Source organism: Haemaphysalis longicornis, unplaced genomic scaffold (genome assembly GCF_048455015.1).
Source record: "Haemaphysalis longicornis isolate Haplotype H1 unplaced genomic scaffold, Haemaphysalis longicornis Haplotype H1 scaffold_10, whole genome shotgun sequence".
NCBI lineage: Eukaryota > Metazoa > Arthropoda > Arachnida > Ixodida > Ixodidae > Haemaphysalis > Haemaphysalis longicornis.
In genome coordinates this window covers 79203871-79230165 of record NW_027526204.1, presented here as the reverse complement: position 1 = coordinate 79230165, position 26295 = coordinate 79203871, and the positions used below count along the sequence as shown (strand labels likewise).

The 26295-nt window shown below is 47.5% G+C and overlaps 1 protein-coding gene across 2 annotated transcripts in view; it reads left to right on the top strand.

The window, feature by feature from the left end:
- LOC144158819 (TNF receptor-associated factor 3-like) overlaps positions 1–3864 on the top strand; it is a 323737-nt gene extending 319873 nt beyond the window's left edge. For both annotated transcript variants that reach the window (XM_077689978.1, XM_077689977.1), the window contains exon 2: positions 1702–3864. In XM_077689978.1, the coding sequence (XP_077546104.1) occupies positions 1702–2415 (714 nt within the window). In that variant the 3' untranslated portion in view covers positions 2416–3864. The remainder of the gene's footprint in view (positions 1–1701) is intronic.
- The last annotated feature ends 22431 nt before the right edge of the window (positions 3865–26295 follow it).

Here is a 26295-nt window from a genome sequence, read left to right as displayed (position 1 = left end):
CATCGCGAGGTTCCAGGCGACAGAACTCGCGCATTCGAGACACGTGTGCGTGTCGTGTGCTCCGTGTCGTGTGCTCCGCTACTGTCCTTGATTCAATGTTTCGCGCTTGGTTAAAAAAGTCTGTTCCCCTTCTGGGGACGAAAAAATTCTGCAGGCATTCAGAGAATTATCTACTATTGCGTAGCATTCTTACGCTGCTTGTCTTGAGTGTGGGTTTTTTTCAGCCAAGTTTTTTGGCCAAGATCCTGTCCACCAATTATCTCCATTTGCGCCGTTATAACGATTAGACGGGGAACTTTTGCGAAATCTGCATTGTTGTGGAAATGTAGGGCATTGCAGGGTTCGCCAGTTCCCGTATTGTTTTTTGAATTCTGATTTTTTTACTGTTTTGAAATTTCGTTCGACCAATTATCTCATTTGCGCTAGTATAACGATGTTAGGTGGAACTGCCGCACATCTGCATTATATTGGAAATGCAGGTCATTGTACGGTTTGAAGTTTTGTTTATTTTTTATATTTTTATTTATATTTTTTTCAAAATTTTATTCGACCTGTTATATCCATTTACGCTATTATAACGGCTACAGGTGGAACTTTCCCGAATGCTGCATTATTGGAGAAATGCAGGGCGTTACAATGTTTGGAATTTTCCGTAATTATTTTATATTTCTGGTATATTTTCAGTTTTTCAAAATTTCGAACGCGCAATTTTCTTCATTTACGCTATTATAACGATTACTGGTGGAACTTTCGCGAAATCGGCCTTATTGTGGAAATGCCATGCGTTATACGTTTTGCCATTTTCCGTAATTTTTAATTCCTTTTCTTGTTTTTAGTTCTCCAAAACTTCGCCTAAAAAATTATCCCCATTCACGTTATTAGATTACATTTCGAACTTTCGCGAAATCTGCTTTATTTTCGAAAAGCAGGGTGTTACAACGGTTCGCCATTTTCCGTAACTTTGTAATTTTTTTTTCAAAATTTCGTTCGACCATTTGTCTCCGTTTACGCTATTTTAATGAATATAGGTGTAATTTTAGCGAAATCTTCAATATTGTGAAAATTCCACGCATCTTGCGTTTTGCCATTTTGCGTATTTTTTAAATATTTTGCGTATTTTATAGCTTCTCAGAATTCCGTCCGACAAATTATCTCCATTTACGTTATTATAACGATTGCATTTGGAACTTTCACGAAATCTGCATTATTGTGGAAATGCAAGGCGTTACAAGGTTCGCCATTTTCCGTAATTTTTTTTTTATACTTTTCCTCTTTCTGTTTCTGAAAATTTTGTGTGACCAGTTATCTCCATTTACGCCATTAGAGCGAATACATTTGGAACTTTCGCGAAATCTGCATTTTTGTGGAAATGCAGGCCGTTACACGGTCCTGGCTGGAGGGGAGCGGGAGGGGGGCACTCAGCAAGGAATTCTACGCCTTAAAAAGAATTTGTTTGGAACCTCTGATGCCCTTCCAATCTAGATATCAGCGTTGCATTTCGTTATTTGCAATATTTCACCCAAGAAGCGCTAGCACAGCTGCACCGCATGGCGCACCCGACAAAAAGAGCGATTTTATGAAATTTCAAAATGAAGGAAGCAATCACTTTGTGTAGAAGGCGGCCGCAAGTGGCTTGCGAATTTTAGGGTTCTTGTGCAAACATCAAGGTAAAGAGAATAATTTCCGTATTTTCCTGCGCAGATTCAGTGCTGGAACTCGAGCAATGGCTGCGACTTCACAGAGACGGTGTCCCAGGTCGTGGATCACTTCGGACAGGACTGCCAGTACCACGCAGTCACCTGCTTTCGGTGCAGCCGAAACATGGCCTACAAAGAACTCGCTGATCACCTAAAAAGCAACCATTGCACTCTCCCGGAAGCCACGACTGCAAGCAGCAGCCATGGAATTCCTGACGCCACCGTCGCGCGCTTTGAGAGAGGAATGGGAGAGCTTCGGGAGAAGCTTTCTTTCTTGCAAACATGCTTTGATAAAACAAATGAACTTATCGCGGTTCAAACGCAGGTTTTCAGAGAACGAGCCGCTGCTGACGTGCTTGTAGCTGAATCCGTCCAAACATTTGACAACACCTTAAAAGAAAGCATTAGTCAGAACCAGACTGCCACAGATAGAATTTCCGAGGAGCTGGCACTTGCGCGGAACAGCATCAGTGCCATCACGAACACGTTAAGGCAGGTGGTAGTACTAGTAAATAAAACGAATACCAGTCATGTATCCCCAGTCTGCCGTGATATACAACAAAGATTGAATGACTTCACTGCCTCCTCAGCAGAGGGGTCGCTAAGAACTGAAAAGCGGCAGGACTCAATGGAGAAAATTTATCGTGAGTTCGTGAATCACGAGGTGGACTTCGCGGAAACCTTGAAACGCCTAAATGAATGTTTAAAGGAGCCATGAAGAGAAAATACAAGTTGGTTTTATTCGAAAGATTTCGTGTTTTCTAGTGCCCCCAGCGCTTGTCCGGATACAAACGGTGCTTTATTCAATAAGAAATTAAACAATTTAGGTTAAAATTTTGATTTTCCCGCTCAATCGTGCGTTTTCGTGGTCCCAAGTGACATCACGGGAACCGACCGCTCTGCAGCCTAGAGTGCCTTCATTCACGCATCCGCCGTACAGGGTAGAGACACGTAACGCTGGCGCCGCCATGTTCGGTTGCTCGCTCGCCGCCGAAGCAAGTCATTGTGTAAAAACCGCGCTAAAATTATCGCCGCAACGCGGTTTACTGAAGAAGTTTGAATCATATTGTCTGTTTCGCGTCGCTAGGTCTCGTGGGAAAAGAAAAGAATAACGCGTTGAGCCCGTTGGCCCAATTGCGGCGGCACGGGACCGTTCAAAGGTTGTCTCCACCCTGTACAGCGGTGTTGGTTTGTACCCGCGTTTCTTTACGTTCTGTAACCTAGATGGCGCCACCATACCGTGGCAAGCGTTTGGTTTGTTTTTGCCCGCATTTAAACCTGGCTTGTTTTTGTTCTGGGAGAAAATATTCGTTCCCTGAAACAGTGCTCGCTCGACAAATGGGGTCACGTAAGACACCGTTGCTTGCGTCAATCGGCCAGTGTCGTCTGAGACAACCCCAATCCCCGTATGCTGTGCAGCTAAACCAAAGCATGCAGTGCGCAGTACGAACAGCAGAACGCATCAGTACTTCTATGTTTACATGTGCTTTCGTAACTTCCACTGTTTGTCCCATCATTCTTATTGCTTTGTAAAGAATGTGCCCTAAATTTAAGCGCAAATCGCTCGTTCGTCTAGTTTGTAAGCTCTACCTAATTTGCGTCTGCTTCTGCCAGCCTCCGCCAATCGCAGAGCTTAGCCGTCAGAACTGAAAAAGGACGCTGCCACAACGGAAGTAGCGATAGCTCTGGCTGAGAGCGCTAAGTACTTTTATGGGTATTTTATTCTTCCAGGGATAAGAATTAAAAAAACGGGTGGCGATTTAACCTTACATTTATATTATCACGTACGTCGAGGAGACTATGACTTGCTGCTGGATTGGCCAATTAAAAAGAGGGTGAATCTACATGTTTTGGATGCTCAGAAAACGGAAATTCCCCAAATTGCCTGTGTAGACACAAGCCTTGGGCCCTTGAAAGGGCACGAAATGCCGACCAGCGCTAGAAATGTTTATGTATGGAGCAGTAGCTCTATGAAAGTAACCGAAATCGAGAGAAATGGGTCCGTGCAGGACGACAAGATCTCTGTCAAGTTTACGGTGTCACATCTGTAGCTACGTAAATTCTGTCTTCATGCATTGCATAGGGAGAATGGGAAAATGCAGGACTGTATGACTGTTAGACACATCAGTGCAAGACACTTTGTAATAAAGAAATATAGCAAAAGTTGTACTTCGCTTTTCTCTGTGGCTGTTGGGGGCAAGACAAAACAGAATCTACGGCAGCCAATTTATACAAAATGTTGAGAAGGTGCCTTCAGTGCGTTAGTACGGTTAACATGTCCAACATGCGGAACGCTCAGCCCATACGTTAATATGTTGAAGCAGCTTCTATTTACATATCTTGAAAGCCTAGAAACACAAATTCGCAGCAAAACCACGTAAACAGTGGCGTTTCTATGTTCTCGAAGCTACTGAAATGGCGACAAAACCACGAGAAAGGCGCAGGTAAGCAAGCATGTGAGATCTAAGATGATTTACATTATAGAAAATTAACGAGTCAAAAACAATAAAGCAAGATTTGATGTTTAACGCTTTCATGCTATCGCTATATAACATCACCCTATTGTGCTTAAGATGAACCTATACGGATTTGGCTGGAACGCTGCTTCTTCGATTTTATGTCACCTCTGCTATGGATCACAGCTCATTGAAATTTTGAAACACACTGAGCAAACAAAACCAGTGAACTATGGTGTGCCACAGGGCTGTTTTTTTCAGGTCCGTTTTTTTTTACATCAGCGAGGCTGGTAATATTTATCGGCGAAACCGTTAAACACATGTCACCGTGAGTGGCAAGTTCTCCTGGCCAATGTTCCACGGCCGGGACAATCGCCATGCTGTGCCGCATAGAGTAGAAGGGAAGGTTGAAACACCTGGTACTAGCTGCCTACTGACTGGCTCAGACTGGATCTTTTCTCTTATCGTCCTCATTGCGGAAATAACATCTCTTCATAACTCTGTATCAGTCGTACCAATAGAATATGCCCATGGCAAGTTTTTGTAACCTTTAAGCTGTTTACCAAATGGCAATTTTTTTCGTGCCCGCAGTTAAAAATACCAAGAAATAACCCAGCACGCGCACGTAAGCGTGGGCCTCGCGGCGACCACCGGGAAGTTAACAAAACCAAGAAAATGCTTAGCGGTCGTGTGTGCCGTCCTCGCGATGACCGCCCAGCGTCCCTTGCGACGGTTATTCAAGCCAAGCATACCCACTTGGATATATTGGCCAAAATAAAAAAACAAAAACTCCAGCATTCGCAGTAATCGTTGGCCACACTTGCTCGGAACAAAAAAATACACGTCATAGCGTACACCACTCCAAGGTGAAGCCAATGCTTATCACTTCCAAATAAATGAAAGAAGCTCACGCTTATAGCAACAGTTATGGAGTAAAGGTTGTTGCGGTAGCGAAGAATAGGCAAATTGGCTGCGGGCGCGATGGTCTCAAAGCTTGCGTACAGCCTTCAAGTCTCACGCGTTAGTGTGAGCTTCCTTCATTGTTTTTTTTTCGGTAGGTCAGGTTGTGATTTGGCGAATTGCTCGAATAAGACTTTGTGGCATCAAACAATAATTTCAAACCGAATGCTACAAAACAAAAGCAATACTTTTTCATCCACGTCGTAGAATCAGCGCAGTTCCGTCTATTGTAGAATTTATTGCGTGTTTCAAAACAGTGAGCGCATGTTTTTAAAAAAGCATGTCATGAATTTTAAAAGCATGTCATGGCTCCCTACCTAATCTAGAAATTACTCCACGCCAGTGGTCTAGTGTGCTTTTACTCTAATTCTTTTTCAGCCTCAGATAACCTTTTACTTTCAAACTGTATGTTTAACTCTATGCTTAACTATGGCGCCTTAGTCTGAGCTACCATGTTTCGGGGAAATATAGAAAAACAGACAGTTTTAGAAAAACGAGCAATTTGCCTAGTCAGCAAGGTTCCTTATCTTTGTAATACACGGCAACTCTTTAAAGATCATAACGTTATTCGCTTGCATTCCCGTTACAGTTATTAACTATGCCGCTATTACAAACACGCATGAGTAAATAACAGTGCACTATTAAAATTAGCTGGCTGAGAAAAGCTTTCTTCAAACTAAAATACTTTCCGACGAATTAAGAAACGAATGCTGCGACAGAGATGACCGTCTTTAATAAAGAATGTTCAATGTATTTTTACCATTCCTTTGAACAAACACGCAGTTTTTTATGCCGAACTCATGTTTTTACAAGGATGAACTTTTTCTCCCATTCTGCTTTCTACAGGGTAAGCAGGGTAAACCCTGTTTACCCTGTATTCTATTACTGCTTATGGTTTCATTGTAGATACCGTATAAACCTTGCGCTGTTTGTGCACATTTTTTTTCTATATTGGCCATTGCCGATTGCCCCCTGTCGCACCGGGGAAGTGGGGCCAGTCAAGCTGTTATACAGATCTTTTTCAGGTACCCTTTCAGTAAACGTGTTTATTTTCCGCAAAACTCATCTGTCTGTCTCTCCGTCCGTCCGTACTTCCGTCTCCCCTACCCACCCATTCACCTGTGCGCCCGTCCGTCCGTCTAACTAAACCCTACCACTCACCTACCTTAATACTTACCTTCAAACATACCTACCCGCCTGCCTGCCTGCCTACCCGCACGCCCGCCGGCCCGCCTGCTTGCCTGCCTCGCCGCCAACCGACCGACACCCACACCCATCCCCTTACCAGTCCGTCCATCCGTGCGTCCATCCGTTCATCCGAACGTGGGAGTTAGTATCACCGCTCCGCCCACCAAGGAAATCTCGGAGGGGGCTCGGGACCCAGAGCCTTTCAGGAGTCGGCCTTATGGCTAATGGTAGCACCCCGCCAATGAGCACACGCCAGCGCGTCTGTGTCAGTCCGCACGCGCCCTCCGAACGCTCTCGTGAAACAGTGAGTGTTACAGCGCAAAAATGGTGAATTCAGTATAAAAATAAATCATCAAAAACACATAAATAAACTTGAATATAGAAAAAAACAGCATCCGCTGTTGGGGATTGCAACTTTCGATATGCAAAACAACATATACCTAAAGCTCCAGACCACTTCGCCACGAGGAAACGCTGCCGGGAGCACTAAAACTATATATTGTATATCCTGTTCATATTTTTATTTAGATTTACCATTGAAAACACCTTAGATAACAATTTCTTGAATACCGCTCATGCAGTAAGCGTCTGCCAAAAGCACAAAAATATCTCACCTCTAGCGACAGCATTTCTGAGGCAGAAAAGCAATTCGCAAATGTGTGGTCGCCCTGCTGGCCACTGTGCTAATTCGCCCAGCGCCAGCACGGCTTCTCCCACGGTTTTAAGCTGAATAAAAAACGTTTCGGTCGATTTTAATTCCTTCGTACAGGGGGGGAATAAAAGAAATAAGAACAACGGAGCACGTAGCCTCTGACGCATGCCGCACCGCCTGGCTGCATTGTCAGTAAACTGCGCGCATGCGTAGTTTGAGCGTTTGAGAGTGGGGAAATGCTTGATAAAGAATCGGCGCCGGTCATTTATGTTGCGGCGTCTTTTTATGGTCTGTCGCTACTGAGCATACTATTATCTGCTACATTAGGCAGCCAAGCACGCAGGAGGCGGATTGCAGATAGCATGAGGCCCTTTAACGATCATCATGCTCAATGGCGACGCAGCGTGAAAAGGCGTCTCAAAATAAACGACCGGCGTCGCTTCTCGATGAATCATTTCCCATAAACGTACGCCAAACTCTCAAACTCTCTCGAAGAAGTGCGCATGCGCGCAGTTGCAGCCAGATGGTGCAGCATGAGTCTTATGCTGTGTTCACACTACCGACGTAGCAGCCATATCGTGCGCTATGTTAGTAAAAAAAGGCATGTCACGCAGTTCGGTTGGCTGAGACGTGGAATGACGTCATTATTGAAATAAATTACGACAGTTACGAGACAATTCTGAACCCGGCCTTAGGCTGTGCGCTCCGTTGTTCACATTTCTTTTCATCCCCCCTGTACCTATATTACCATCGCTGACTCTTCTCCCGCCTTCAATTGGCCTCGGTTTTTTCTACTAGCGTACCACTCAGCGAAGCGTAGCATGTGCGCTTGTGTGGAGCGACTTCTACTTAGAGAGCTTGATAGAGACTAGAAACCAACAAACTATAGCCCCATTTTCCCCGGCAGAAACGTGCTGTGGCTTAGTTTCAACTGTGCGAACAAAGTCTGTCGATTCGCCGGCGGCCGGCCGACTAGACGCTGGGCCGACTGATTCGGAGGGTCACCAAGCCATGCAGTAGCGCAGTAAAGGCAAGCTATCTGGTTCTGACGTCAGACGCAACATCATAAGAAATCGGCAAGGAGGAAGCCGAGAGGAGAACAGTATCTTCAAATTTATTTTTCTACTGAATAAAGTCGCGTAAACGGTGCAAGAGTGTTCAAAACATGGTCTAGAGACTTCAAACAACGATTTGCGCTAGTATTCCTGCAATGTTTACGGATTACTTCAGGGTCCCTTTAATTAAGATGACGATGACGGTGTAGGTTTACGTAAGAATGGCTCATACGTCGATGGATGATGGCCACTACCGACAGAAAACACTGCACCACAGTTGTGTGCGCTCCGGCGCCGATTACACAACTAACAATATCTGCGCCAAAATTTGTATAAGGACGTTTTATTTCAGACCGCTTTGTGCTCGGTCATCCTTTCGGTAGGAGCAGCGCGTAGAATATCCATATTTGTGAAAGCCATATTGAAGTGGTGCAACAGGCATACAATAAGGCCTAAGGTATTGAGAATTCTTCCATGCGTTTCTATTGATCTGTTATGGTTGAACAATAGCAACAAAGCTGTTGGCAATGATTTATTCCGATATTTGTCTTGTTCTGAGCGCACAAAGCAAGCTGTAAATTAAGGCGTGTTGGTCTTCTGGCCTTTCAGCGCCAGCGTGATGCATGCATTTGACTCGAGGGGAACACAGTCGAGAGCCCCTGCACTTCGACAACAGCGTAAGTGCTAACAAGGGAAATAAACAACGCGAACATGAACGGCTGCTAGCCCTACCTGTGGGCTGTCGGAAAATACACAGGCTACACCATTAATATGACATTATATGACTATGCTTGTGTGGTATCCTACCGATTGTCTTGCGCCATCCCAATAAAAACGGCAGACCGGCTGCACAGAAACAGTAATTAGTTTAAACACCTTGTCCGAGCACAGTGTCCGAATTTCTGCATCGTGCTGTTGGCGTCTTTTACCTTAGTGTTTTATCGGACATAGAGTTATCGGTCCTACCCTACTTCTAGTCCCGTCCCTCTGTAACCACTCTGTTATCGTAAAGGTTCACTAGTTGTCAATTCTAGGCATCACATGCCCTGCCAAACTCCAGTTGTTTCCCTTAATGTGAGTTTGTCTCTAGTTGACCCAGTTTGGTGCCTAAAGTAGAAAGAATGATTTGGCTGCTTGGTAGCTGTTGACTTTAATGTTTAATGCCCTCTCAGAGCAGGGACGATGACAAAAAAAATTGAGGCAACACGCCGCTAACTCGCAACTGTTGCTTTATTGAAAATAAGCACAAATGTAGACTTACTACGTCTCACGTGGTGCGTTCATGTCGCATAGGTAAAAACCGCGAAAGCAACTTTTACAGGGAATGTACGCAATCGACGGCACGCGTGTCAGTAGAAAGGGAAAGGCATTGAAAAAAAAAAGCACAAGATATCAATACATCGCTAAATCCACAATGAGTGGCACAGTCAAAAGTAGTCTTTGTCAGTTACGAGGCCGCTGACACATCGTTCGCCACTCCTCTTTATGTAAAACGCTTCTATTAACTATCTAGCGGTTTTAGCCGTATGGCTTGAGAAAAATGTCGTATCGCGAAAGACGGGTGAACACCCATGTGTGACACAATGTTCCCATAATTGGGAGCCCTGCTTTGATTTTTCAGCATTTTGGTGTTCCTGCAGACGTGTGTTTATAAGCATCGCGCCGTTGGGCGATGCCTAAGTGTGGCCACACCACATCGGCATAATACAAACACACGTAGCACAACACTCAAAGGGAATTGGTATGTTTCACTTGGCATCCTCATTTTCTTAAGCGTTTCGCAATGAGAGACAACATTCTGTCTATCTGCCGCATAACTCGGTCAATTTGTTTGGGGGCTGAGAAAACCACACCACGTTAGACCGGCTGGCAACACGTTTTACACGGTGCGACATGTTTTCTACATACGCAACGGCGAGAAGTGTTTTACTTTTTTCTTTCACTCATTCCACCCAACCTCACTTCGCGCCTTTTATTAACTTGAGAATAATATTGCGAATGACAGACTGGAAATGCAGCCCTATTTAATGTTTCTAGTTGGCTTGTAAAACTATTGAACTTTTTTTTGCTGTGGACCATTTTGCGATTGCTGCCCGAAAACACGAAACACCCATTCAATTTTAACAATCTTTTATTGCTGGCAATGGAACTTTAATTAATTATTCCACAACAAAAACATTCACTCTTTCTCTCTCTTTCTCTCTTCGTAAAAAGCAAAAACGTTCTGTCCAGCACAGAAAGAGAATAAACACTTTGACCTTTTCGTTCAAACTGAATAGCACCCCGCAGCCGCAACCTTTCACATTCACACCTAAAGCCACAGAAGCACAGATGACCTCGGTCTTTCCTGGGTCACGGCGATTAAACAGCCTTGCTGCCAGTCTTTCTCTATTCGCTGACCTTCAGTGCTCGTGAAGCATAGATCGCAAAGCGGTATCTCAGAAGTTTGTCACAGCTTGCGTATTTCGCGATTCGAATTTGGATCCTTCGAAAAAAAAACGCAACTAAGCAATCATGCACCCCTCCGTCAAGCGATGGCGATGGTTGAACGCAAAGCCTTTTCGGGACATATTGTTTCGTTGCGTTTACGGCTTCCAAGCAGCTTCGACCATGTCGAAATGGAGCATTCGGCCTCCGGCTTCCTACAGCATGGGTCGCGGGATGTTGACACAACGGCCATTGATGGTGGGTGACGCAACGGTTAGATGAGCTCAAGTAGGTGACGCAACGGAACGTGCTGGCCTGATGAATCGTTGTCGGTACCGCCTGCCGGATACCGCTTTTTATCGCCAGCTTTTCCTTCCGGTGAAGGAATGAAACCGTGCGGTTTCGCACTTCGACGCAGCCGCTCGCCCATACCGCGTCTAAGATTTGCGGAACCCGTTCGAAGCGGTGGGGCTATCGAAGGATGTCACCGCCAACGGCTCTTATCAGATGGGCCACGTTTGGCTTGTCAGTTTACTGACAGAAAAAGACAAGAAATGACTGGTCGCCAAGGGAAGCTTGCAAGTGAAGGGGCGTTTCTGTGCCGTCGTAAACCACACAAAGCAAGTAGTGACTTTCAAGGTACACTGGGTACCGTTCTTCTTGCTGAACGTCATGAAAGTGCACACCCAAATATTTTACTGAGTCTGCATATTCATCTGAGTTGATCTACGTGGATGGAGCGGTCGATGATGATGATGTTGAAGGTGGCTCGCTGATCGAAGGCACATAGCTGACGACGGTCTACTCTGCAAACTGTACACTTTATTACACTATTTAAAGCTAAGTTACAACAGACATCACAGTGCCATTGCTCGAGGAGAGCTCGAGACGAACCCGCATCCAGCGGGGCTCTCTCCTATTTCTCTACAACAAACACCTTGGTTCTATTATAAAAAACTACGCCTCCAAGGAAGGCGGAACCAAAGAGACAGAGAAGGACCCATAAGGAAAATATCTGGCCATTCATAGCTCACACAGGCGGAGCTCATAATTAAGCAATTGGCCCACCCCTTGTTCCAAACTCATTTCCCATTCCCACGCAAACTATACGTCAATACGCAGAAAGGATTCCAACCGGAAGCCGTGAGACGTAAAACAAATAATCTAACCAAGTCTTACGCGTTGTTACACCGATTTCGGTAGTGGCCCGACAACGCCTACACTCCCGGACCCCACATGCCAACAAACGCCTGCAGCGTGTCGCCACTTGTTTACCAAAGGTGCCGCCGCCACACCATGCCCGTTCCCGCGGCCAACTGCTGTGAGAATTCATGTCCAGTTGTCGCTCCGTTTCCGGCCATCCCCGAATTGCCCATTGCAAAACAAAACAGAGCATGTTACAGTTGCAAAGAAAGCCGTCGCCGCCGCTGCCGCCGCTTTGACATTTCGTGTCTTCCTGACGTGTCCACCCAGAGATCTATGACCCAGCCGCTGTGCTGGCGCTACCGTTTCCGCGCCGTAGCCTGGACACGACCGCGCCCGGTGCGAAACCACATGGCCCCCGAACTCGCATGCTTGCGAGCATTAGGGCCAACGGATTCCCAGTTGCCGCCGAAGCGCTAGGTGGTGTCCGCCGCCCCGAGAGAAACACAACAACATGTACTCGAAGTGCTTCCATCTGGGGCGCGTCGCGCCCCTCGGACCCTCTAGGCCGGCAGTTGACACTCAGTCCGAGCCTCTACGAAAATGACACACAAAAAAAACATTCCAGGCCAGTCTTAGGAATAAGAAAAAGCAAACCCCAAACTTAGCATCTTGGTGACGCGTATACAGGACTTCAAATGTGAAGAATTCCTAGTGACTGACATATTTGTTCGAGCCGAATTCAGAAGTTTATGAAAACATGCAAGTTTTGTTTTCGAAGTACTAACACGCAGAAAATTTGATTGGAAACAATTTATGCCTGAAAGCACATGTCATTGTAGCAAGCTTGCGGCTTTACTATAATTCGCATTGCGATAGAATAGTAATGTATCGTGGCGCATTGCACCAAATAACAGAAGGAAACTACCGAATAGGCTATTTTAGTATAAATTGAAGAATAGCGGTGAAAGCATTGAGCACTGCGGCCTTTCGGTTCTCGAAGAAGAAGAAAATTTTAGGTGAATCACATGTGATCTTATAGACCCTTTGAAAAATGGCCCGAGCGCTGGCGGAAGAGCCGTAAGCCATTCCGGCGACACTGTGCAGCGCCATCATAAAGGAAACGAAAACAGCGAAAAGGCAGCAAGCGCAGAGCAGCCAACGTCCGCGGTGGCGTAATATTGGCATGCGCTTTTTGTAAAGTTGTTGTAAAGAGAGGGAGTGGAAAGGAGGAGTGAGCTCGGGTTTGTGAGGGCGCTCGCATCGCGGAGCTGGGCGGAGAAAGCTCGCGCGCTTAAATGCGAATGCATTTCTTAGTCGGGGGTTGTCGTGCGTTGGTCGGCGTGCGCCTAGCAACAGCTGTGGCGCGCCTAGCAACCGGAGCAGGTGGTAGCTCGGGCGGGAGTAGCGGAGGGCAAGGGGACAGGAGGAGCGCGCTCGGCGTGTAAGGGCGCTCGCATCGCGGAGCTCGGCCGGAGTAGCGGAGAGTGAGTGGAGAGGAGGAGCGCGCTCGGGCTTGTGAAGGCGCTCGCATCGCGGAGCTCGGCGGAGAGAGCTCGCGCGCGGGGCGGGCGTGTTGCGCGGGTCTCTCTCTCCTCTCCGCGTACCCTCTCTCCGCTCGCTTCGCTCGGAAAAATATATATAAATGCCGTGGAGCGCGCGCCTCTCTCCGTGACTGCTTGCCGCAGCGCACTCATCGGTGCACCCAATGCATTCGCATTTCCGCACGATCCCCTTCGGGGAGGTGGGGAGAGTTTTTTTTTCCATAACTGGGTGGGAAAATACTCGTTCGAAGAGCAGCATATTCTGATTTTTTATTAGACGATGTAGTCAGCTGATAGACCCTACAAGATCCTACTATTTCAGCGTAGAATACGGTCATCTGGAATGACTAACCACCGCCTACTATTTTAGTCGTCGATTTCTTATTGTGTTGATTCGATGCGCCCTTGCCCCGTCGCAATGGTGGCTGGCAGCTATGAACGGACTATGAGGAGCCAGTTCTTTGCTGAGAGCTGACGCTACGATCGTTCAAAGTTTCTAAACCATTTGAAGAAAGGACGAAAGCATACATAAAGACACACCCTTTGTCTCCACCAAATTTTCCGTACAATCTTTCGTTGCCTTGCAGACAGTAAAATGTTGTCCCTTATCTGTCTTGTTTGCTGCGATTCGTCTTTTTTGTAGCGTGAGGTACACTGGCCGAGGTTGAGCAGTTTCGCGTGGCTCTTGCAGAGCCATGCTGCGCAAGCACGGCACGTGGCGGCCCGGCCCACTTGATCATCATGCAGGGGTGATCGGGTGGGGAACCGATAGCTCGTGCGTCGCAGCAACACCGTGCTGCGCAAGCGCGGCATGTAGCGGCCCGGTCCACTTGATGATCATGTGAGGGGTGGCTGGGAGTGGAACCGATGGCGCGTGCGTCACTGCAACACCGACGTGCGCCTGTGGAATTACAGCCCACGCGTCCAGTGTCTTCGCCGACATCCGTTCCGCACGTGGTGGCCCGGTGCACTTGATGATCATGAGAACGGTGGCCGGGTGGGGAACCGATGGCTCGTGCGTAGCAGCAACACCGTGCTGCGCAAGCGCTGCCCGTGGCGGCCCGGTCCACTTGGCGATCATGAGAGGGGTGTCCGGGTGGGGAACTGATGGCTCGTGCGTCGCAGCAACACCTAGCTGTGCAAGCGCGGCACGAGGCGGGCAGGTCCACTTGATGATCATGCGAGGGGTGGCCGGGTGGGGGACCGATGGCTCGTACGCCGCAGCAACACCGGGCTGCGCAAGCGCGGCATGTCATGGCCCGGTCCACTTGGCGATCATGAGAGGGGTAGCCGGGTTGGAAACCGATGGCTCGTGAGTCGCAGCAACACCGTGATGTGCATACGCGGCACGTGCCAGCCCGGTCCACTTGATGATCATGAGAAGGGTCACCTGATGTGGAACCTATGAATCGTGCGTCGCTGCGACACCGGCGTGCGCCTGTGGAACTACGCCCCACGCGTCCAGCGCCTTCGCCGACATCCGTTCCGCACGTGGCGTGCCGTTCCACTTGATGGTCATGAGAGGGGTGGCCGGGTGGGGAACCGATGGCTCGTGCGTCGCAGTAACACCGTGCTGTGTAAGCGTGGCACGTGCCAGCCCGGTCCACTTGATGATCATGAGAGGGGTCACCGGGTGTGTAACCGATAAATCGTGCGTCGCTGCGACACCGGCATGCGCCGGTCGAAGCGCGCCCCACGCGTTCAGTGTATTCGACGACATCCGTTCCGCACGTGGCGGCCCGGTCACTTGATGATCATCCGAGGGGTGGCCGGGTGTGGAACCGACAGCTTGTGCGTCGCAGCAACACAGTGCTCGGCAAGCGCGGCACGTGGCAGCCCGGTCCACTTGATCATGTGAGGAGTGGCCGGGTGTGAAACCGATGGCTCGTGCGTCGCTGCAACACCGGCGTGCGCCAGTGGAACTACACCCCACGCGTCCAGCGTCTTCGCCGACATCCGTTCCGCAAGTGGCGTCCCGGTCCACTTGATGATCATGCGAGGGGTGGCCGGGTGTGAAACCGATGGCTCGTGCGTCGCAGCAACACCGTGCTGCGCAAGCGCGGCCCTTGGCGACACGGTCCACTTGGCGATCATGAGAGCGGTGGCCGGGTGGGGAACTGATGGCTCGTGCGTCGCAACAACCCCGTGCTGTGCACGCGGCACATGCCGGCCCGTTACACTTGATGATCATGTGAGGGGTGGCCGGTTGTTGAACCGATGGCTCGAGCGTTGCTGCAACACCGGCGTGCGCCTGTGGAACTACACCCCACGCGTCCAGCGTCTTCGCCAACGTCCGTTCCGGACGTGGCGTCCCGGTCCACTTGATGATCATGCGAGTAGTGGCCGGGTGTGGAACCGATGTCTCGTGCGTCGCTGCAAAACCGGCGTGCGCCGGTCGAAGCGCGCCCCACGCGTCGAGCGTCTTCGCCGACATCCGTTCCGCACGTCGCGTCCTGGTCCACTTGATGGTCATGAGAGGGGTGGCCGGGTGGGGAACCGATGGCTCGTGCGTCGCAGTAACACCGTGCTGTGTAAGCGCGGCACGTGCCAGCCCGGTCCACTTGAAGATCATTAGAGGGGTCACCGGGTGTGTAACCGATAAATCGTGCGTCGCTGCGACACCGGCGTGCGCCGGTCGAAGCGCGCCCCACGCGTCCAGTGTATTCGCCGACATCCGTTCCGCACGTGGCGGCCCGGTCCACTTGATGATCATCCGAGGGGTGGCCGGGTGTGGAATCGATATCTTGTGCGTCGAAGCGACACAGTCCTAAGCAAGCGCGGAACGTGGCGGCCTTGATCATGTGAGGGGCGGCCGGGTGTGAAACTGATGGCTCGTGCGTCGCTGCAACACCGGCGTGTGCCTGTGGAACCGGCTTAGCTCTGGGGCGATTGGTGACACTGCGCAGGAGCCGCTTGATAAATGTACATATGTCACATAAAGCGTGTACCGTGTGTGTGTCATTGAAGCAGCAGTAAGCATAATAATCAAGCAAAACCTAGAAAACCAGGAAAGCTAAGGACATCCAGCTGACCCTAACTCACGCTACGTATATCCTCGGATAGCGGATCTAAGCCACTGCTAAATTTTTTTCGCCGGCAGGTCACGTGGAAACTCCTGATAGGACACATGCATATAAGGATGTGTAAGTTATAAACACGTGATTTATCTTCCACCTGTATCATATAAGCAGTACAATTTGTGCATCGCGTCAGGGGGTTCGTACTTACATCGATATTTATTGAAAAGTTGGATTCTTATTCAGTTCGAGTACGGCGTGGTCGCGGCACGGTATGTGCCGTTAACACCACAAGAAAACGAAATTTCCATAATTTAAATGTAAAAAATAAAGTCCTAGACGGTATTCCCGATCTACTGCCGTTCAAATGCCAAAACAAGCGGAGCGAGAGTGGAACACACGTGCAGGCTCGAATTTTTGGCTGCTTCGATGTTCGAATTAAAACTTCGGCAGTCATAATCGGCACGTGAAACTGTACCCCGAAACATGTCCCCCCCCCCCCAAAAAAAAAAAAGAATGTCGTCAAATGACGCCATTATATAAAGATATTACGACAGTGGCGACAACAGTCTGAACCCGGCCTAAGACGCAGTTCGCGGTCCCTTCCTGAGACGCACTTCGCGCCGCCGCCGAAGAGGCTCATCGGCGAGAGAACCCACTAGTGAGTGCTGCTCCAGGGCACTGCAGCCATCAGGAGTAAGTGCTGAACTGGGAGTGACGCAACCGGTTATGCACATCTGCCGCAGCTGTTATGGAACGCGCACACGCGCTCTCAGCCAGTTCTTACTGAGCAATAAGTGACACAACTGCTGGAACTGCGTAATCCGCCGCTGCTGCTAAACCAGCTGCTCGAACAGCTGCGCCCAAATACCGTATTTTCGCGCGTATAACCCTCACCAAATAATGCGAAAATTTCAGTCGCAAAGTATGGGTGCGGAAAATACGCGGGTTTTTTTCTTTAGCGCAGCTTTACAGCAGTGCGCCTTCCATGGCAGCGATTGCGCAAAACATCACGAGCTCAATCTCACAACAGAATTTTATTGGTGAATTGTGACTTTCGCCTTGCAGTCAGTGTATTCTACTTGCTAAAGATACGCTTTTTCTCTAAACACAGCATGCGATGTGCTGCTTGAGCAGTAGCTTTGGTGCAGCCTTTTCCGTATCAAATGTGCGGGCAATACGCGAAGATATTTTTTTCTTTTTCGCCGGCTGAAAGTGGACGTGCGAATTACGTGCGGGGTCGGGTTGTACGCGCGAAAATACGGTGTCGCATTAGAGAGTATCGTAATCGCCAGCCAATTTTTCACAGGAAATATAAGCCGTCTTGTATTAAAATATGACGGCCATAGGGCCTTTTTATTTTATATTATTTTTTTTTTGATGCGCCGGGGGTGTGGCACGCAGTTTTACGATCCCGGGGATTTGAGGGGTCTCCGCAACGTGGCGCTACGTTCACTAGCGATTCTTGTCTACATCGCTCTGTTACCGGAGACGATCTGCTGGATCCTAGCCCTAGACAGCTTTGCTGTAAAAAAAGGAAGACGAGCGCGTTTGTGGTTTACAGATGTCTAACCATCCATCAGCGCGGGCAGAGCGAAGAACGAATGCAGGCTCTACTTCGCCTGCGGGAAAACAACTCTGCTGCCTAAATGTTCGGCGTTAATAACGGTGGCAGTCGCGACCCGCACGTCAAACGCAGCTTTCAAAAGAGTGTACATAACAGACGCATTGCCCTGAAGATTCACAAATTAAAATGGGGGACGCTAAAGTCGCGCGCCGTACGTACCTTACGCCCAGCATTACTACATGCAAACAAATCGCTTGCAAAGAGCTACGCAGCAGTGCATGGACATCGTTCCTTATAATGCTACACGAGCACTAGCAGCGTATACTAAGCAACCAAAAAGTTTCTGTTGCCGTGGGAAAATTTCCAGCGCTTGAGGGGAAAACCAATATGCTGTAACTATAGCAAGCTGCTTGAACGCTTGTGATGATTACGATGTACTCGTGATGTTTGGTAATAGCAAACGCTACGGTGGGTTCTTCCCCTGCCTCGGAGTCTGCAGTCAATATGATGGCAGCAGTGACTCGGTCCTAATGGTAAATCACGATGGTCAGGTATCCATTGAGTCGACGGTAGGAGGAGGTGTCAGTGTACCAGTGGTGTCTAGGTGTCCGTACGTTCCGTAAAGGTATCATATGCAGGCACGCCTGCGACAGTCATGTATAGTGGAGTGGATCTTACGCGGTATTTGAGCTGTTCTCTTGAGTTTGGTAACCGAGTGATGGGAAGTGTTTCCGTGGGTTGGCTGTGGAAGTAAGGCAATGCGTTTGGGTTGTGCCATATGCTTCAAAAAGTTCAAAACATGGGTCGAGGTGGTGGGCGGTAGGCGAAGATACATGACCTAGTTTGCTGAATGATGATATCCAGTTCCTTGATTTCGGTATGATTGAGGGGCAGGTAATGTCCTCTGTATGTGATCCTGCAAACGAGAAGTTCTTGTGTCATAGTTGCGTCATTTTATATGAGAGAGGAAAAATGGCGTGTGCACTACTACCGATGCGCAATTTTCTGGTGCGTAGCTTTTGTGGTCTGTTTCACCAGATTAAGGTGCTATAATTTTTTCAGTGCGCAGGTTAAGCTGCGACATTGAAGATATTCTTGAGCACTTGAGGTATTCTTCACTGCTAAGTGCTTGTTGTAGGGCGCCCTGCTGGCCCTGATGTAACCAGTGGAGATCCAAAGCATTATAGGTGTCAACAGATAGCACGTTTCATGCGGAGGGTAGACGTCAAAAGTGGAGGAAGGTCCTTCAGGTTCAACAGCGGTAGCGAAATTAATTATTGATGAACTGCTTTATAGGGTTTGGCTGGTGATGTTAAAGTGTAGAGCGACCGACGCCTACGGTCACTGCGGCATCTGTAAAGAATGCCTTGACAATAGTCCTATATCCAGATACTGCAGTTGGTTCAAGCTAGGCCCGAGAGAATTGACGCATTGGACTCATCGTAAAAGTCCCCTGTAATATCAAAGGCTGCTCATGCGGTAGTGCTGACTAGAAGGTGATCCAGAAGGTGTTCCGTAATGTTATGCGGTACGTTTTGCCTAACGAGTAGCGGTCGCAACCCGCGGAGTGTTTAAAATTCGTTCCTAGTAATCTCTTCGCCATCACTTCCACTTCATGCATTTTATGCATTGCTGTTTGCAATTTCTGTGGTGATTGCTATTTGAGTATTTACTTTATTAAAACCAGAAAATAATTAGTGATATCATATCCAGCGACAGGTTCACTTAAGGTTTGACCGTTTTAATAGTACGATGAAAGCGGCATTGTATGTCTTTTGACACCTCACCCAAAGCAAGATTTGCCTTCAATTGAACGAGTTTGCGATATAGTTTCCAGACTTCGCTGAGTCCCAATCAAAGAACGGCAGGATGTGCGGTTCTCCGCCTCAACGCCTCATGGTCCAGACTGCCTTTACCAGACCTGGGTTTAAAACGTACGTTAGGCACGTGCACAATCTACGGAGTTTGCAGGCTGGTAAAGTTTTGTGGTATTGGCTTACTCGCATACTCCTTCAAAAGATGCGCACCGGGCTGCCTTGCGAGCACAATACTCCGCTTCTGGAAGCCGGCAACAACTCTGTGCAGAAAACTGAGGTTAGAATAAACCACCGTCAGTATTCCACTGAACTAGGTAGCAGTACTGTCGGTCTTCTTTCATGGTCATACTTGCTTCATATGACTGCCATTGTCGCGGTGCCGAACGAATTTTTTCGGGGTTGAGAAAGGGTGTGATCACACGCGACTGACAATCGAGGCTGAAATGACAAGGACAGAAACCTTAACGGTAACAAAAGCTAACATACGCTGCACTAGACGTGTGATTGTTGCGGATGGACATCTGTTTATTAGCGTCTGACTTTGTTTTTAATTTCTGACTCAGAATAAGTGGTGGAACTGGTGAAATGGCTGCGACGTCGTGGGGCCGGTATTTGAGATCGTGGATCATTTCGATGACTGCCAGTACCACGCAGTCAGCTGCTTCCGCTGCACGCAAAGCATGGCGTACAAAGAACTTGCTGGACACCTGGAGACAAATTGCGCTATGCCAGAACCCAACACTTCAAACAGCGGCCCCGAAATTCCGAATACAATCCTAACACTATTTGCACATGCCATTGAAGAACTTCGGTGCAAGCTTTCGACTTTACAGACTTGTATTCTTGAGTCGAAGGAACTTATATCGGGCCATGTGCAGGCTACCAGAGATCGACAAACTTCTGACATGCTTGTCGCTGAATCCCTGCAAACATTGGAGAACCGCCTTAAAAAGAACATGGGGCTCAGCCAAGTTGGGGCAAGCAAAACTGCCGAGGAGCTAGCACGTTAGTAAATGAAATGAAAGTATTTTTAGGTACCTTCTGCGCAGACAATGCAAGAAAAACATCGGCATCCTGCTTGAATCTACCACAAAAACTGCATGGCTTCTCAACGTCCTGTGCAAAGAAGTTTGAAAAAAAAACTGGAAAGAGCATCGAAGCACTGCAGAGAGCTTTGAATGAGCGTGCAAATGGCGAACGAGTTTTAAAAGATAGTTTGAAACGTCTTAATGAAAGCCTAAACTACGACGTCTGCATAAATATTTCCGTTTTAGGCCAAACTACAAAGCTAGCGACGGGACTTCAGCTGTATTCCTGTGAGCCGCTCATCTGAGAGGTGGAAAAGTTGTCGAGCCTGAAAAATGTAGCCGCCGCAGATGGTGAAGTTGCAACTTGTGCGAAGAACCCTAAATTCTTCTACGGGTTTTTAATGCTCCCAGGGATAAAGAGATACAGTGAGGATGGAAATCTGAAACTCTTCTCGATATATCACTTAAGTCTCTGTAACGTTTACGGGGTCACGGCTGTAGCAAATGAAAATGTATTTTCTGTACAATGGAGGAGATCGAAGTACATTGAGTACTTTGTGGCCATTGGATAGAGTCATGAACAACCATTTTATAATAAAGGACTGCTGAACCTCTGGTGGTGTCGATTATTAGTGTTTTGTGTCCTAACTAGAATGCTAGATCAGTTAATTTCCTCTAAGTGCATGTAGTGACGCCAGTAAGGTGGTTTCAGCTTTATTATTAAGACTTCGCATGTTAAAGCAAAAAACCAATTCAATGCAGGGCGCCTATGCTACGTAGAACAGCAGCCACCGTCAGCGCGTAACGACTCAGTTCATTTCATTTCATTTTAGATGCGAAGGAACTCACGATCGGGGCTGTGTCCCTCCCTCCCTTGTTGCTGTCCGCCGTCCGCACTCTACTCCGCATGCGCGTCTCTGCAGCCCCGTCAGCGTTTGGCCTGACGTGAGCGCAGTACACTATAAAACGAAATAGCTAGCCGGCGACCGGTTTCGATCCCACGACTCCCTGGCCGCAACGGGAGGTACGTGGTGCTCTTCCCACTGCGCTACAAACCGAGACGGGAGCATGCGCTACGAACGCGCGTTATGTCCTTCACTCATTCAAACTACCTCAAGAAGCTACTGATACAACGAAGGCACGCGAAGCTGAACGTCAACAGAAACGACGAACTGAAAAGTTTAGAGGAGGATGTTGAATTTCCCGTGGAAAAGCTGAGGCGGGAAGCGCCACGGGCCTTGCAGCTCAACCAGAGAAGAGGACGAAGAGGGCGGGCAGCGGGGTAGGAGCGTGAGCATGCAAAAAAGAAAAACGAGAAGCAGGAGGTGTTCGATCAGGTAACGCGGGTGTCGGTCTCTTCACTGTCTCTACAGCTCTCTACATTTCATTGCCTCTACATGGGGGTTCACACTACGTTCCCATTCATGCTCCGATAAATGAAACAACATAACAGCAACACAATGGAATCTACACGGAACCCCCATGATGCTTGGCATCCTCCTCATGGTTTCCCACGGAAAGATGGTGTAATTTTTTTATTTCATTCATTTCATTTCATTTCATTTACCTTCAAGGCCAGGGCTTTACAGAGGGGAGTGGGTAACTTATATACAAAAGATACAACAAAAGCAGCATGAGTGATGATGTACATTATTAGATAGTGTAGGCAAAAGCGGTGTCAACTATGTTCCTTCGGAATTGTAGGGGCTCTGTGATGGCAGCTGTTTGCCCGGGATGGTGGTCCTAGTTCTCCGATGTCCTGGGTATAACTGACTGCGAACATGTCTCAGTGTGACAATGCATTACTCCTACTTTATGTTGATGATCAATGCGTGAAGAGACATAGGGTGGTGAAAGAATGAAGGATGTGCGGAGAACCGGAATATGGTAAAAAATCTTGCTGAAGAAACAAAGACGGAAGTACCGGCGACGAGGTGCTAGTTCTGGTAAACAAAGTGAGTTTTTCATGGAAGTGACACTCGATGTACGAGTATAATTACGGTAAATGAAACCGGCGGCATGATTTTGAACACGTTCAAGAGAGTTAGTTGGAGTTTCGCAGCCGGGGTTCCAAATTGGATAAACATATTCAGGTTTTGGGAGGACTACTGTTTGCTACAGTAGTGTTTTTTGGCCAAGAGGGGCAGTATAAAAGTCACGGCGGAGGTAGCCTAGCGTTCGGTTGGCATTTTTAATTATGTTATCAATGTCAACCGACCAGGTAAAGTCTGAAGATATGTGTACCCCTAAATAACGGTAAGATGTTACGAACTCGAGAATAGAACTGTTAAGGTGATAGAAAGGTACAGCAGAAGGTTTAAGTCTTCAAACCCGTAAAACTTCGCACTTGTTTGCGTCGAGTTCCATCTTCCATGTTTTACACCAGGAAGTGATTGCGTTGATATCTGTTTGTAAAAGTTTAATATCGTTGTCGTCAATAATTTCACAAAAAATAAAGCGATCACCCACGAAAAAGCGGTTGTTAGACGAAACGCAGTCAGGTAGATCATTAACGTAAATTAAAAATAGCAGGGAACATAGAACAGAGCCTTGTGGGATGCCAGAATAAACGGGACTGGGTGATGATTCGTGATTATTGGCAACTACATACTGTGACCTATTAAAGAGGAATAATTCAAGCCATAAAAGAAGTCAGAATCTAGGTATAGTTGGCCGCTCCGTTCCTCTGGCTCGGAGTCGCAAGATGCCAAGGCGGCGCCAAGGCGGCCAGATGCCAAGAACCAACCGAAGGTAATTCGAGTGCTCGAATTCTACCAACCGAAGGCGCAGCCGCTTTTCAGAGCACTCCAGAGCGCTCGTAAGCGCCCAACCGAATACGCCATCTGTTTTAAAAGAAGAGATTGTGAGAGACATTATCGTACGCTTTAGCGAAATCAAGGAGTACACAGTCTGCGCATAAGCGGCGGTCCAAAATCAAGTAAAGCTTATGAGTGAATGAGAAAAGTTGCGTTTCGCACGAGAACATCTTGCGGAAGCCGTGTTGAGCCGAGGTAAAAAAGGAGTTCGATTCAAGCAAATTTATGAGACTAGAAAAGATAACATGTTCAAGAATTTGCATGGGATGCTTGTTAGTGATATGGGGTGATAATTACAGGGCCAATGTCTACTACCGGACTTGTGCAGCGGGACCACGTTCCCGACCTTGAAGTCAGCAGGTATTTCGTGGCTATCCAGGAACTGCTGAAATAATTTAGATAGGGCAACAGAACAACACACAACAGTGTTTCTCAGAAATTATGCTGAAATTAAATCTGGACCTGGACTGGACGACACTTTCAATGATTCGATTATTTTTGCTTTGCCACGCTGGTCAAAAACAATATGAGTCATTAGGGGTAATCAAAGTTGGCCGTGTTTATCGGAGCGGAGCTAACTGTACGAACGAAGTTTTTTGCAGAATTCAGTATGAAGGAAAAAAAGGGCACTCGGTGTCGGGAACAGACGGGTCAATGCTATCTGTTAGTTGAATACAGTTACCTTTGGCCGGATTAATGACGCTCCAAAATTTATGTGGGTTACTAGCGAGGAACGATGGTAACGGGTTTAAAAAAATTGGTTTTCCTTGTTTTACCGCTGAAATATTTTCGGTATTAGCGGTTTTGAACTCGTCCCAACGGACAGTCGATGTTTGACATTTCTTTTCAGCTCGGTATAATTTTTTTTTTTGCGATTTGACAGTCTCTTTAGATAAGTGTCACACCATTGTGTTCTAGTATTTGTTTTGAAACTGCGTGAAGGGTAATACTTACACACTTCATGACCCTTATTTTTAAACGTTTTTAAATTGTGCTCCAATGTGTGTTCCGCGAAGTTTTCAGTGAATTCATCTACAAATATCGAGAGTTCATTATTTATGAGTTCAAAGTTTGCCCTTGCGTAATCATGGATTACTTTCGTGTACGCGTGCTTTTCGGAACGGGAAGGTTTACCTCAAATGATAAAGTAAGGTAGTCGCTCAGTCTGGGTAAATATGCGATCTCCGAGACTACTTCAGGATATGTTGTTAGAATTAACTCCAGTGTGTTAGCCGTATCGTTCGTTATTCTAGTTCGCTTAGTGACCATTTGCGAAAAATTAAACAAAGAACGGAGATATAGGAATTCATTGGTATTCGAGGTTTGCGAACTAGATACTGGCTGACCAGGTTTCCAGGAAATATTTTGGAAGTTAAAGTCGCCCATTAGAAAAATTGGTGCAGAGGGATGTCGCGTAATGCAATGTCAAGAGCGTCGTGCAATTCGGCGTAAAAGAAGGCGGGTACTTTGACGAGCGGTAGCAGGCTGCAAATATGAACTTACCATGATTTATTTATACGCATGCCCAAACAGTTTCCAATTCACTATTAACGTGGATGACATGAGACTGAAGCGATTTCTTGATAGCAAGTAGCACACCACCACCCTGGCGCAAATTCCGGTAACAGCGATAAATTGAGAAGGGTCATAAAGCATTAAAGAATTCACTGTCATGAACATTGGAATGAAGCCACGTTTCAGTTAGAGCGATGATGTCAGCGTTGCAAGTGTCGACCAGAGAGTTAAAGATTCGCGCTTGCTGGGGATGCTTCGAACATTTGCAAGTAGAACGGTAATGCGCGGCGCCAACAAACACGCACCAGCTCCCCTCAATCCATCCTAGCTGTCATAGACGAGTGCATTCGGCCCATTATCGACATCCAAGGGTGCGCGTGTCACTTCCTCAATGCTGCCCGTTGTCCTGTCGTACATGAAACATTTACTATTTGCGAGAAGCTTGTTGTGCAGTAGTGTGAAAGAAAATGGTTGTGACCTCTTTTTAGCGAACTCTATAAGCTTTCTTCACGCCAACCGCGTGACTGGTGAAAAGTCATCCGAAATAGAGATTTTTTTCTAGCTTTAGCTTTGGTCGAGCGGAAAATATATTTTCTTTTAATTTAAAGTTGGCCAGTTTTATGATGGCAGGACGGCATTTCGTTTCATCGAACGTAGCAAGGCGATGTGCGCGTTCAACTGCACTTTGGGGAAAAACTTCACCAAGCGCGGATGAAAGAACAGGTAGTGTTTTTTCTTCAGTTTGCGGCCACGTCTCGCGCGAGTCGGAACTGCCGTGAAAAATTACATTGGTCCGCCTTGAGCGATCCCCAAGGTCACCAAGACGATAATCTAGTAGCAACTGCTGAACCGCTACTCGCTCTGTGGCTTCTTCAATAACCGCAAGGTTGTCACCGTAAACGTCGCACCCGCAAGCCTTACATTCACGGCATTCAAGACGACGACACATGTCATGCAGTTTTAGTTTTAAAGACGGATGGCTGGATTTCAGTTTAACATCCGACATTACTGCAGCTTGAGATTTAGCCATTTCTGTGGTCCTTTCGTTAATTCCTTTAAGGAGCTCGAGTACAGTGGCATATCATTTAGGCAGAGCGTCATCCTCAGTCGCAGAGTCTGTTCCTAAGTTGCGGTATGTTCCAGTGTCACCTTACCTTTTTTTGTAGAAACAGAGTCCGCTGTGATGCCTAAATGAATTTTGGAGTGGCATGTACCAAAGCCACGTTTTCTTGATGAATCGCACCGTCATAGACGGCTGTGTCCACCTCAAGAGGGTCGTTTTCACGCTCCGAAATCTCGACACCGGCGATCTCGCATTTCGCCTGCCGCTAACAAATTCCTAAAGGCTACGTAACGTTCATTTATTTGCGTAGATTTGAAAGTTTTAGAAATGTGTTGCTGCGTATGTTGACG